The following is a 14,150-nucleotide window of genomic DNA, read 5'->3' on the forward strand; positions in this document are numbered from 1 at the left end:
AGTCAGAGTTTTCCTTCTCTGATGTGCCCTGACTGGAAGATCGAACCAGCGACACTTAGCTCGCAGGCCGACGCTCAATCCACTGAGCCAAACCAGCCAGGGGATTAAACCTCCAATATCTAGCACAGCAGGAGGCCATCTTAAAGTTAACCTTATGTGATTATTTTTCCTGTAAGCTGGAGGCTAAATTCCTAACTGAATTGGCATACTCTTCGGTATTTGTTTCAAAACTTTAATATTCTTTTTGAAGTAATTTTTCTGAAGCCCAGTAGTTGCAATTCTGTATAACAAAAATAAATTTTGGTATTAGATTTACTTAGAATTTGAAAGCTAGCTGTTTTATCATGCTGTTGCATAGCAAATGTAGGCCTTTCCGGTCAGTTTCTACAAAACACTGTTTATTTATGGTAGCTTTGGTGATAAAGTGATTTTATCACTTTTTTAGAAAGTTTCTATTCATGTACATTTTAAATAAAGTGGAAAAGCTTTATGTTTTCTGGCATTTGAGCATATTAGTATTTTCTATTCACCTCAGGGACTTCTAGCAAAAATAGCTGCTTATGAAAATAAAGTTATGCAATATATAAGAGGGTCAGCATCTTGAAGTATCGATATTATGTATAAGCATTTCACTGAAGCTTGAACAAGGACCTTTGCAATTTTCATCAGTGATGTAAATAGGCGGTCAAAAAGAAGGAGCAAACATAATCCATAGTCTTAGATTATGTTTGGAGTTAAGAAGTTAAAAGGATAGAAAATAGAATGATAATTAATTCAAGGTCAAAGCTATGAGTACTTAACATATAAAATAATCCTGTTATATGAATTATATAGCTCTGGAACGTTAACCGTGGGCCCTCTGAAACATAATGCTGCTCAGAATTGCTAAAATGTTTAGAGATGACATCATCCTGCTAGAAGGTGGCCAGAAATGTTTAATTTTTTTGTTTCCTCATTTATTTAGACACTTATTCATTAATGTGCTAGGTTTTGCACTAGACTCAGAATGTGCTACAACATAATGTGTCCCCTCATGAAGAAATTTATTTATTAGATGCACCATATAAGTAAGCATATAATTGCATTGTGCTGTGGAAACTACCATAGTGAAGGACTACCCAGGAGATTTTTAACTCCAATTGAGCTATATTGAGAAGGAGACTTTTTTTGGTGGTAAAAAGACTTCTCTATGGAAGTAATGGAAAATGATGGTGAATTCCATAGCTAGAAACAAAGGAGAACAAATAACACCTTTTAGAGGTCTACTTGTCGTTCAACTTGATAAGGACAAAAAGGGTGAAACGTAAAGACAAGATATAACAAAGTGTATTATATATGAGTGAATGGAATTTAGAATTTAACTTGTTGATTATGCAGTTATTGAAACATCAAGATTATATGTCAGTATATAAATGTCACTCTGGAAGCACTATGGAAAGCGGGCTTTAGTTAAGAGGGAAATTCTTGTATGAATAATAGCAATGCACTTGCTGAGTTAATCTAAATATTAGCTTAATTTAGTCAGTAAAAACTGAAAGGAGATAAAGATGAAAAAGATTATTTAGGAGGTAAAGGAGATAGGGCTTATTAATAGAATTGAATATGGACTATGAGTAAAATAGAAGACACCAGGAAAAACCCATGATGTAAACTTGGATGATGAGATAGACCATGATGAAAAAATAAAAAAAATACTGACAAGACATTTTAACACTACCATTAATGGTACAAATATAACGTCCCCTTATATTCATAAAGAAAATCGGTTTCTTTGTGAAGTTAGTGAATAGAACAATCTCACAGAAGCAGAGAACTAAAGGACTAAAGCGTGAATATGGTGATGACATGTTTGTGCTCTGCATAGGCACTGACTACTTAAGGAGCTGATATGGGGGGATAATTTATGAAAACCAGGAATAAACATAATGAGTTAGAAGAAATTAGGCAATTAATTTAATCAGTAAAGAATACATGATTTGTATAAAAGAAAAAGTAGGAAAAATACACCCTTTACGCTTAGATAAAAATGTTCTTTTCACTCTCAAACTTTTGGTTATTGTATCAATTAGTATTTAATATTTTATTTGTAAGTTCACACTTTACAATGTAAATGTTAATGGGTTTTAAAAATAAGAACTGTATAATGTTGCAGTCAGAGAACATATTTAGAAATTAAAATAAAATATTGTTATATTTAAGTATTAATGGAAATTTATATATTATATATGTATATACAATTAAAAATATTTTTTGAAGTCTGTATTTTTGGGTTTCGTACCAATGCAAAGATAGTTTCATACATAGGTGCCCAGGCAACTTTGTTCATTCTTAACAATGAATGTTTAAAACATTCTTTTTATATTCTTAATTTTTTTTAAAAAGGGAAATTGTCAGTTGACTCACAATTATTCCAGCCATTTTAACCTGAAATGTCTTTAACTGAAAGAAACATAAGTCAAATCAAGAGAAGAAAGTTACATATGTCTGGCACATACCCCTCTCTCATCATATAAAAAATATTTTATACATCTCAAAACCATTCAGGTAGTGATTTAATCAAATATATTCTGAAAACATTATTTAATGTGCTTCTTAAAGTGTTTTTCTTCCATGTATGTGGAAAATTTCATTATGCCTACCAAAACATGAAACTATTTTTATTGCAGCAAATTGCAAATAACTAAGAGGCCAAAAAGAAGAAAAATCGAACCTTTAATTTCAGTCTGAGTGCTGCATATGTGTTTCCTACCATGTATTGAGCCAGCCAACTTAGGTAATAACATGTTCCAAACCCAGGTTTTGTCTCCTTAGATCTCTTTCAAGGCCTAGTTGCCAAGGAGCAATGGAGTGGATCGGGACCCTCTGTACAAGGCATTCTGTCTTGCGGGAGTTTAAACCAATTTTCCACATCTTTAAATTCAGAGACCCTAGTGACATTCTGACAATGGTGTGGTGTTGCTGACAGTACAACTAGGAAAGGAGAGGACTTCTGGAGCAACCAAAATGATAATGTTAAAGATGGGGAAGAATAAGAAAACCAGTGCTTTAAAACTACACCATGGAGGCAATCTAAGATCTACTCTCTATACAAAAGGATGACTGAGGGAAAAAAAAGTTCAATTTGCATCAAAAATATTTTTAGATTTTGACAAACTATTTTCATAATTTACATGCTCAAAGGATCAGAGAGATTTAATATGACTTGGAGGAGAACATACAGCAATTTTCTGAATCTTCATCACTTCCATCTAGACAATCATCATCGCCATCACATTTCCACCGCGCTTGGATACAGTGCCTGTTTTTGCAACGAAATTCTCCAGCTTTACATATGTGAGGTAATATTTCTCCCGGAGTAACTAGGGTTAAGAAAAAAAAAAATCCAAGGAATATGAACAATACTAGATATATTAGGTTCATTAAAATGTAAATATTGTTACAATGACTTCTCATTCATTTCATTTTATAGAAAATATGAAAACATGTGCGCATTGTAGTGACACCAATCTCTGGAAATGAGAAAATTTTAAGTTTTTCTGACAATAATTATTCTCCTAACATTTTTAAAGATTTGTTTTAAACAACTCTCACCAAAATAATAATGATAACAAAAATAATAGTATACCACACTATACTTATGTTGAGTTTGTAGTTTTATTTTGAAGCAGGCTTTCATTCATAATCTCAGTTGATCATCATGATAACCTACAAGGTAGGCCTGGCAAAAAATTGTCCTACCTCCATCTTATAGATAAGTACACTACAAATTTAAAAGAGTGCAATGGCAGGGCAAGAGGATAGGATTGATAACTATGCTTACTTTGTTGGTCTGTAAGAGGGAGAAACACTCAGGTCTGGCTCAGTAGTCAAAGAAGCATTAAGTTAATAAAATCAATTTCATTATGTATTTCAATTCTACACAGTGTTTTTCTCCATATATTCCATGTCCTTTAATCAAATGTTAGGAATTCAGTTAATTGGGGTTTATTCACAAATCAAAAGTGTTAGCATTTTTCTGTTCTCTTTGAGTGGGTTCAATAGAGTCTAGAAAGAGAAGGGGCCTGTGGCAACGGCTAAAGTAAGTGATTTACGTTTCACAGGCTGCAAAGGCATTGGAATATTAAAAGTTAGTTTACTGATAGGAAGAACAAATGCTGATCTTTGTTTCCCAGTTCTATGGGCTTAAAAGTTTATTTTGGATAACTAGTTTAGCCTGATGAACTATCACAAAACCTATATATACTTAGTAATAACAGATAGCCAGAAAAAAGATGTGGCATTTCCAGAACACTGTGTTAGAACTCTATTAATCTTTGTATTCTCCCTGCTACAAAAGAATGGGAGAGGGAGTGTGACTCCCAAACTGGCACTGCAAAGTCTGCTTCAGAGAATTACGCAGCAAGGCATAAGCACGTGGGTTTGTGGGGCCTGAAAAAAATGTTGCCTTATAAATTCAGGCTCCTATTTAAGGCCTTAAGGGTAAAAAATATTTAGTAATGTAAATGAAATATTTAGTTAGAACAAAGGTAGCCCTGTGTTTCTTCTGCCCTCTTCCTCTCAGACAGCAGATGCTGTATGTAGGAACTCATGGTAATTTCCCCTCCCTGTTTAATATTTTCCAATAACAAAATGCTATACAGCAATTTCTCTAATAATATATTTCCTTAAGGTCACTGGAAAGTAACAATTTTGTGTTAGGTGCGTGTTTTATTTCAAAATAAGAAATGACAACAACATTATCAAAGAGGGAAGATCATTGGGTCTCCTATTCAACTCTAAGATACATTTTTATGGCAGCAGTTGAGAGTGAGGATGGAAATCAAACAAAGTGAAAAAGCACTCTGGGATATGTCTGACCACCTCTAGAATCAAGATTTTTTTTCTCAAGATCTATAGAATTGACCACTAACAAACATAATTTTCTTTACTTTGAGTTTCAAGTCTAGTCAATTAGACATTAAGATATTGAGGGTGGTGTAGTCTCTTCTGTTGAATCCATTTAAACTCAGTTTAGACTGGGCACTTAATGAATAGTAGGTCACACAGGAAGCTCTGGGTCAGGACTTAAAGGAAGGGAGGACAGCCATGAGGAGACGAAACCATGTGGTTTGAAAGGATGTAGAAGCACTGCCTTACCCCCCACCCCCACCCCCCTATACTCAATGAGGTCTGATGTGAAAGGAAGTGCCCCGTGGTTTGGAGTAATGGGGTGTCAGGTGGTTTGGGGTTAAGAACCAGAGTAAGAAAGAGGAGACCTAGTGGGAAACCTGCCTGGAGAACACAGTGGAACAGCTGATGAGGCTGAAATTGTGGGGACCTGCTTACGCAAGCATGCGTTAGTGGGAAATGACTGAAATGCTGAACTGTGACTGGGAATGCTGGGCTGCAGACCTCTGCTTTTTCTGAAAGATGGTACTTCTCACTGGCGTATTCTGAAACTGGCCTGAGTTAGCAAAGGAGGGCAAGATTATGTGTTTTTGGGTGTTTAAAAGGGGAGTGGAACTTAACAGCAGAAATCTGTCATTATTCTAAATCTGTATAACCTTTAAATAAACCACTTTCCTTTTCACCAAACTCTTGCATTGGGAGTCACGCTTCATGGCGTCAGGCAGTTGGACTCCACACCCATTCCAGAACAGCATAGGCTGGGGTTCTGTAACACTAGGTTGGGAATTAATCCAATATAATTATTTTCCTTAAAAAAGAAAAAGTTTGGACTCAGAGACAGACAGTCATGGAGAAAAGGTCATGTGAAGGTACACAGGGAGAATTCCATGTGAAGATGAAGGCAGAGCTTGGAGTGATGCATCTATAAGCCAAGGAGAATCAAAGACTGCCAGCAAACCCTTAGAAGTGGTGAGAGATATAGTCCTTCACAACCTTCAATAGTCTCTCAGAGTTTTTAATAATTCTAGTTAGACAAGAAACCTGATTTGAGATGTAACTATTTTCTTCTCCCATTTAAGTTCAGCTTTTTAAAAGTATCTTTTGTTGACTGTGTTATTACAGTTGTCTTAATTTTCCCCCTTTGCCCCACTCACCTTGGTGCCCCCTTCCCTCCAGCAATCCTTCTCCTTAGTTCATGTCCATGGGTCATGCATATAAGTTCTTTGGCTTCTTCATTTCCTACCCTATTCTTAACATCCCCCTGTCTATTTTGTACCTAACAATTATGTTTTTTAATCCCTGCACCTTTTCCCCCATTACCCCCCCACCCCCATCTGTGTGGTGGTGGCAGCAGTGGCAACAGCAGCAGGTCGGCAGAAAATGCAGTTACATGTTTTCAAATGTCAGGAGGAACACCTGGGGAGCATTCCCAGCTCCTCACCAGAGCAGCTTATCGTCCCAGCTCCAAGGAAAATCAAGCCCCATTGCTTTTGGCTGTGCAATCCAGTGGGGGTTGAGACAGAGGCAGAAACTGCCAGTCTCAGCAGAGTCTGCTTGTTCAAAGGGCCCCAACGGACCTAAAACGTCCGCAGACCCACCCACTCTGGGAATGATGGCCAGGGCAGCAGCTAGAGGGGTGCCAGTCTGGTGCGGAAGAGGGAAATGTGCCTGGAAAAGGGGCCAGTGCTGGTCAAGTGGCATTGCTCCTTCTCAGACCCATCCCCCACACTCAGAGCCACAATGTAGTGAAATTGGTCTCCCGTTACTGACAAATCCCTAAGGCTCCACCCCTTACAACATAGTAGGAGCGACAGCTCTCCCTGGTACATGGAAGCAAACAAACACAGGAGACTTATGGCCAAGATGGAGGCCTAGACTGACACGCCCCATCTCCCTCCACAACTAAGAAGAAATACAACTACTGCAAAACCAGCAATAACCAGAAGTTCCAGAAAATAAATGGAAGTCCAACGTATGAAGTTATAAAGAAGTGATGCTCATCTGGATAGGTAGGAGGGGTGAAGCCGGAGAGGAGAGGTCAGGCTGTACTGTCCGCGGCAGCAGCAGTGACAGTGGCAGGACAGTGGTAAGCACAGACACCCATATTTAAGGGGAGGTGAGAAGCATCTGGGGAGCACCCCTGGATGCAGACCAGATCTGTCAGCTTGTGATTCCAAAGCCAGGGAAGGCAGACCCCCATTGCCATGGACTGTGAGGCCCGGTGGCGGTGGGGATAGAGGAGGAAGTTCCTGGTCTCTCAGCGGAGATTGAATGGCAGGAATTCATCTTGGACCCCCACCTCCACAGAAAACGCCCAGTTTTGACAAGTGCACAGGGATCCCCCCACCCTTATAGTGTAAGAGGTGTGACAGCCCTGCCCAGGAAGCAAAGGTAAACACAAGACTGTTCAGGATGACACAGATCATGATAGAGATCCCAGCGATGCAGCTGACCAGACAGCAAATTTCTAATCTTATGAAGCAGCAGATAGAAAATCTTTCTGAGGCACAGTTCAGAGCTCTGCTTATAAAAGTGCTTACAGACCTAACAGCAGATCTTAAACAAGACAGAGAAGGAATGAAGGCTAGTCCTGCTGAAATGACCAAAAACACATACGAAACTAGTGGTGAGGGCAAGAAAACCAGGGATCAAATTAACAAATCGGAACATAGGGAAGGAACAGTCAACCAGTGCAGAAAGAGGAAACAAAAAGGGAGGAAAATGAGGAGAGGCTCAGAAACTTATCGGACAGCTATAAGTGGGCCAACATCCAAATCAAAGGGTTGCCAGAAGGTGAAGAAGAAGAACTAGAAATTGAAAAATTATGTGAAAATATAATGAAGCAGAACTTCCCTAACTTGGGGAAGGTAATAGACTTACAGGTCCAGGAAGTACAGAGAGTTTCAAGAAAACTGGACCCAGGGAGAACCACACCAAGACACATTATACTCAAAATGTCAAAAATTAAGGCTAAAGAGAGAATCTTAAAAGCAGCAAGAGAGAAGAAGGGAATTACATATAAGAGATCCCAATAAGACTGTCAGCTGATTTCTTGAAGGAAACCCTGCAGGCAAGAAGGGACTGGCAAGAAATATTCAAAGGAATGGAAAGCAAAAACCTACAACCACAATTACTCCATCCAGCGAAGCTGTCATTCAGAATAGAAGGGCAGAGAGAGTGCTTCCAGGACAAAGTAAAACTGAAGGAGTTCATCAGATCCAAGCCACTGTTATATGAGATGTTAAAGGGTCTTATTTAGGAAAAAGGATCAAAACTATGAACATTAAAATGAAAACCGTATCACAACAACCAACAACAGAAGCTAGGGAACCAAAACAAAGGCAAACTAAGTAGGCAAGAAGAGTGTGAAAAGAATTATAGGTATGGGGAACATTATGGAGGGAGGTCAGCAGGGAGGGGGAGGGGGTAAAAGGAGGGAGATGACAGGAATTAGGAAGCATAGTAGGAGGGAGTGGAGTAGATAGGAAGATGTTAAGAACAACTATATGCACAACCAATGGGCATGGACTAAGGGAGGGGGGCGGACAACTGGAGCGAGGGATGTCACTGGGTGGAGGGGAATGGGGGAAAAGAAATTGGGGCAACTGTAACAGCACAATCAATAAAGCATATTTAAAAAAAAACTAAAATAAATGTAAGGTTCCTACTTTGCGTATTTTCACCTATCATGAGGGAGTCTAGAACGTAATACCTGCGATCAGAGAGGGAATACTGTAGATCAATAGCAATGTAACAGTAGTTAGACATTACTTAAATCTGTAACAACAAATATAATAAAATAAATACAAATATCTTTGACATTCTTAAAGTTTGTCTGAAATTCTACCAAGACCTCTAATTTGTTGGATGAGAGACATTTCTCCGTGGTGTTTCTGTATGTCTTGTGTAAGCTTTTATTGTGAAAATTTTTTCAAGAATGCTTATGTAACTAACAGCCTTGGAACATGGGGATAGTGCCTTCTAGAACAGAGAGCAGGATGGTAAAGATAATGTCTCCTTTCAGGACAAAGGTTGGGCATATTAGTCTAGCAGACTCTTAAGCTGTCAGTTGTGGCATTGTAAAAACTCACTCTGTGTTCAGCATCCACCTGGGCCTGCTTGTGCATTGCCCTCATATGATTTGGGGATGAGAGGGGCCCAGAAAAACAAAGTGAATATTACTTATGCTGCTTACTGTACCATGAGTAATAAAATCCTTTCTATCTGATCCAGAAATTGTGTGTGTGCTTTTAGAATTTATGAAACTCGCTGGCTGGCTAACATGTTATCTTGCACCTAGGGTAAAATCTCAGACCCTTCATAATTCTTGACATAATAGTAAATAATGTTATTTTAAGATACTAAGTTCTGAGTTCCAAAGTTCCAGGACATAGGGCATCATTAGTTTAGTCTACCTTAACCCAAGTCTTCCAGATACAATCAGTAGTTATGTCAGAAAAAAATGTGATTAATGCTATCAGGTTTGTTTAGGTTTGCAATCCAAAATTTAAGGATGGTTATTTTGGAGCTGACAATGTCTATTGTAAAGAAAATATTTACTGTGATAGGTGATAATATGAGTAAAATGGCAGCTTAGACATGCAGTGTGCAGGTGATGTGTTATGGGGTTGTACACTTGAAGCATGTATAGTTTTATTAACTAATGTTACCCCAATAAACTCAGTAAAAAATCAATAAAAATAAAAAATAAAATGAAGTATAAAGAAAAAAAGAGAAGGCATCCCCATATAAATTAGTACTGCTTAAGTTATGAATATGAGAAAAACATGATGAACATAATTTTATTTTTCATTTAAAACTGAACGGAAGGTTCTTGGATGTTAAGGAAAAAAAATATTTTTCCCAGCATTGACCTAGTTGTGTAGAACTGGGTAACAATATCATCTTTGCAAGCACCCTACTCTAATCACCCCAGCTGATGACCAGGCAATATGTCAACTTTTGTGAGAATCAACAACATTATCAAGCAAGTATATTTGGCCAATAGCACCTATAAAAATAATATTAGTATTTTTATACCTTGCAAAAACTTCTATAAGGGAATTATTTTATGATTAATTTTTACACACCTAATATTTTTTCTTGAGATTCTTCAATGTAGGAAAGACAATGTCACATACAATACAGAACAATGTCTAGAACAGAACCAGGTATAGAGTAGATGTTCCAAAATATTTATTGCCTAACTTACCAGAATTAACAGAGATTGATAATTCTATATCCAGCCATTGTTATAGTGGAAGATTCCATCTCTGAGAATTGTATAAATACTTCAGGAAAACAGTGCCATTTCAACTGGCTCATCAATTAATGCTCTCTTCTCATCACCCAAGAATGTGGATGAAGTTACTTTATTTATTTTTTTTAAGTTACTTTATTTTAAGGGATAAAAGATCAATATGTAGATAAAAAGAGTGTGGTAAAGTTTCCACCATGACCAAAAAGTTAAACATATAGACTTCCAGCCAAGATGGAGGCTTAGACGGACACGCTCGGTCTCCCTCTACAACTAGAGAAGAATACAACTACTTCAAAACAAGAGATAACTAGATATTCCAGAAAATAAAACTACACGGAAGCCAAACGTATGAAGTTATAAACCAGCGGCGCCCTTTGGGCAGGTAAGAGCGAAAGGGGGCGGTGCTGTTTGCGGTCGCACCAGGGACAGCAGCAGGGAGGACAATCTCAGTGGCAGGGAGAACAATCCCGGCTGCAGTCAAACCCCGGCAGCTCGCGACCCCAACGCTGGGGAAAGCAGCCACCACATCGCCTTGAACAGTGAGGCCCAGAGGGAGGGAGGACCAATCCCGGTCTCCTCGCGGAATAACTGTGTGAATCCATCTTGGACCCCCGCCCCCACACAAAGCGCCACAGCGCTGCGAAATAGGTTGCGGATTGCCACTGGTCGCTGGGCGGTGACGACAAAACACCGCAAGAAAGGTTGCAGATCGGCGCGGTCGCTGGGTTGTGACGACAAAGGGCCACGGCGCAGCGAAAAAGGTTGCGGATTGCCACCGGTCGCTGGGTCGTGACGAGTACACAGGCACTGCACCCTATAGGAGGCCCAAGAAAACAAAACGCATCTGTCAAAATGAGGCAGACAACTATAGAAATCCCGGTGGCGCAGCTCACCAGGCAACAGATGAAGAATCTGACAGATGAACAAATAACAAACCTGTCAGAGGCTCAGTTCAGGGCTATTGTTATCAGGTGGCTTACAGAATTAACAAAAGATCTGGAAAAAGATGAGAAAGAATTGAAAAACACTCATAATGAAAGGAACAAAACCACATACGAGACAGATGGTGAGAAAAAAAAATCCAGAGTTCATATCAAGAAACCAGAACATAGAGAAGGAACAAACAGTCAACCAGTGCAGAGAGAGGAACTGGGAAACAAGGATGAGAGGATCAGAAACCCCTGGGACAGCTATAAAAGGCCCAACATAAGAATCATTGGTTTGCCAGAAGGCGAAGAAGATGAACTAGAAATTGAAAAATTAAGTGAAAATATAATAAAGCAGAACTTCCCAAACTTGGGGAAGGAAATAGACTTACAGGTCCAGGAAGCACAGAGAGTTCCAGAAAAACTGGACCCAGGGAGAACCACTCCAAGACACATTATAATCAAAATGTCAAAAGTTAAAGATAAAGAGAGAATCTTAAAAGCGGCAAGAGAGAAGAAAAGAATCATGTACAAAGGGGTAACAATTAGACTATCAGCTGACTTCTCAAGGGAGACCCTGCAGGCAAGAAGGGACTGGCAAGAAATATTCAAAGTAATGAAAAGCAAAAACCTACAACCACGAATACTCTATCCAGCGAAGCTGTCATTCAGGATAGAAGGGCAGAGAAAGTGCTTCCAGGACAAAAATAAAACTGAAGAAGTTCATTGGATCCAAACCACTATTATATGAAATGTTAAAGGGACTGGTTTAGAAGAAGGAGGATCAAAACTATGAACATTAAAATGAAAACTGCATCACAAGAAAGAACAGAAGCTAGGGAATTGAAACAAAGGCAAACTAAACAGGCAACGAGAGTGGAAAAAGAACTATAGGTATGGGGAGCATATTGGGGGGAGGTCAACATGGAGGGGGAATGGGGAGAGGGAGGGAGATGATATAGGAATTAAGGATCATGGTAGGAGGGAATGGAATAGAGGTTGAGAAGAACTATATGCACAACTAATGGATATGGTCTAAAAGGGGGGACAACTGGAGGGAAGGGGGCCACCGGGTGGAGGGGAGCAGAGGGAAGGGAAATTGGGACAAATGTAACAATATAATCAATAAAAGACATTTTAAAAAATAAATAAATAAATTATAGCCATTAAAAAAAAAAAAGTTAAACATATAGGAAAAAATCCATGGACGCCACTTCGTTCTAGCACTTAAATATGACTGAAATCATATAGCACTCGGGTGTTTGGACGCAGCCATCAATTGCTTTTAGTATATTAACAAGTGTTAGAATTGGAAACTTTGCTTGAGTTGTGCTTTGTACTGTAAATTTGAAAATTAATACAAAACCTGTAATTCTACAGCCAGGGTAATTTCTAGTAAAAATATTATTGCTACAATGTGATCTCACTGTAAAAAACTGACAAAGTAATCAGTAATTCTCTAATTTCATCAAAATCAAAAGTAGAATTACATGAATCACAACATGCTTGGCAAGTAACTACATGTTCTTACACATCCTATGAGACCTGCTATTAGAGTATAAAAATCAGTCCTCCTTATTACTCTTCAGGACATTACAAGGAGAAATATTGATTCTAGAATTAATTTTCTTTGGTAAAAATTGGTAGAGTGATTGCTGGAGTTTAGTCTAGATCCTGCTGAAGTAACAGAAAAAACCCTAATAAACTTTTATTTTAGTTTTGAATTACCTCAGATTTACATCTCAGCTCAGCAATTGGACTTAACACACGTTTCTGACATTGGTTTAATAAACTGAGGTTCCCACGAACAAGCGCTTACATGTGTCATCGTTGAACCAGTGTGGTAATGTGTTCTAAACTTTTCTTGTCTCCTCTCTCAGTTATGTTTTGCTGTTGACTGTTATTGAGACTCTAATAACTTAGTCTAAAGCATTAGTCCCGTACATAAAATAAAATAAAGTTCTCCTCTTACCTCTGTAAGTCTAACATTAGAACATGTTAATTTATTTAATAAGAAAAAAATTTGTGTGTGTGTTCGGGGAATACAGTTTCCTACTACCCGTTCATTTTAACAGGAAGAGAGAATACCTTAAAATTTTTTTTAAAGTTGTAGTTTGTTAGATGCCTTTATTTAAGCTTCCTATTATAGGACAGCAGTATGAAAAATGATGCCATGGATTTTAAATTTTCTCCTTTAGCTCATAGCAGAATGACCTTTCCTTAGAGTGGTCTTCTGAGCAGCCAGCCTCAGTGGTACATAATCTTTTGTGAATTCCTATTTAGAGAAAGCCATAAATATTCATCTAGATGGGGCTTCTAAACTTTTTACTGCTTTAAACTTTTTACTACACATTAGATTGCATATATTCTACAACATAAGACCTGTCACAGATGAACAGATAAATGGCTCAGCCATAGTGGAGCAATGTTTTGACAGAGGAATATATCTGGTGTTCCAGAAGGTAAAGAAGGTCACAAAGTACCACTGGCATATAATTGTGCATTGCTACCCTTGGATGAGCAAGATTTTTGCAATGCTTAAGTTGCTCTCTTGGGCATAAAACAGTGGAAAATTATTTTTCCTTTCAGGCCACTAAAAAGGCATTTAAAGAATTACTGTCTTATTACTCTAGGCAAAAGTATCCTGCTATTTTTAAAAATAGTAACAATTATTTTTAGAAGTTTAACTTACTTTCTTGAGATTACCTGTGTTTATTTATTAACTTTATATGTGATGATTTTTCCCCATAAAGTGTTAAGATAAGTTTTTTAAAAATAAAAATAAATAAATAAAACACTTGATAATTGGATCAACCAGTTTTACATATGCTTAACCAGGGCAGTAAGTTCCAAGTTACTGTGTTATACCTGGCCTCATTTCTAATTGTGAGGAAATTTGACCATGACACACGAATTTCACAAGGACAGAGAATGCACCCTACTCACATTCTTGACTCCTTCCAAGCATGGCATTAGAATTCATTCTTAATCAACTGTGTAGCATGCCAATATTTTTCTGCTGGGTGAATGCCTATTCTGGCATAGTCATATGCTGCAAATTTATTGAGAAACAACCA

At 38.1% G+C, this 14,150-nt stretch overlaps 1 protein-coding gene across 1 annotated transcript in view; it reads right to left on the reverse strand.

The window, feature by feature from the left end:
• LRP1B (LDL receptor related protein 1B) overlaps positions 1 to 14,150 on the reverse strand; it is a 1,919,366-nt gene that overhangs the window by 768,235 nt on the left and 1,136,981 nt on the right. The window contains exon 16 of the mRNA XM_090279551.1: positions 3,219 to 3,359. Coding sequence (XP_090135677.1) covers positions 3,219 to 3,359 — 141 coding nt within the window. The remainder of the gene's footprint in view (positions 1 to 3,218; positions 3,360 to 14,150) is intronic.

Source organism: Furipterus horrens, unplaced genomic scaffold (assembly GCF_987537825.1).
Source record: "Furipterus horrens unplaced genomic scaffold, mFurHor1.1.pri manual_scaffold_1, whole genome shotgun sequence".
Classification (NCBI taxonomy): Eukaryota; Metazoa; Chordata; class Mammalia; order Chiroptera; family Furipteridae; genus Furipterus; species Furipterus horrens.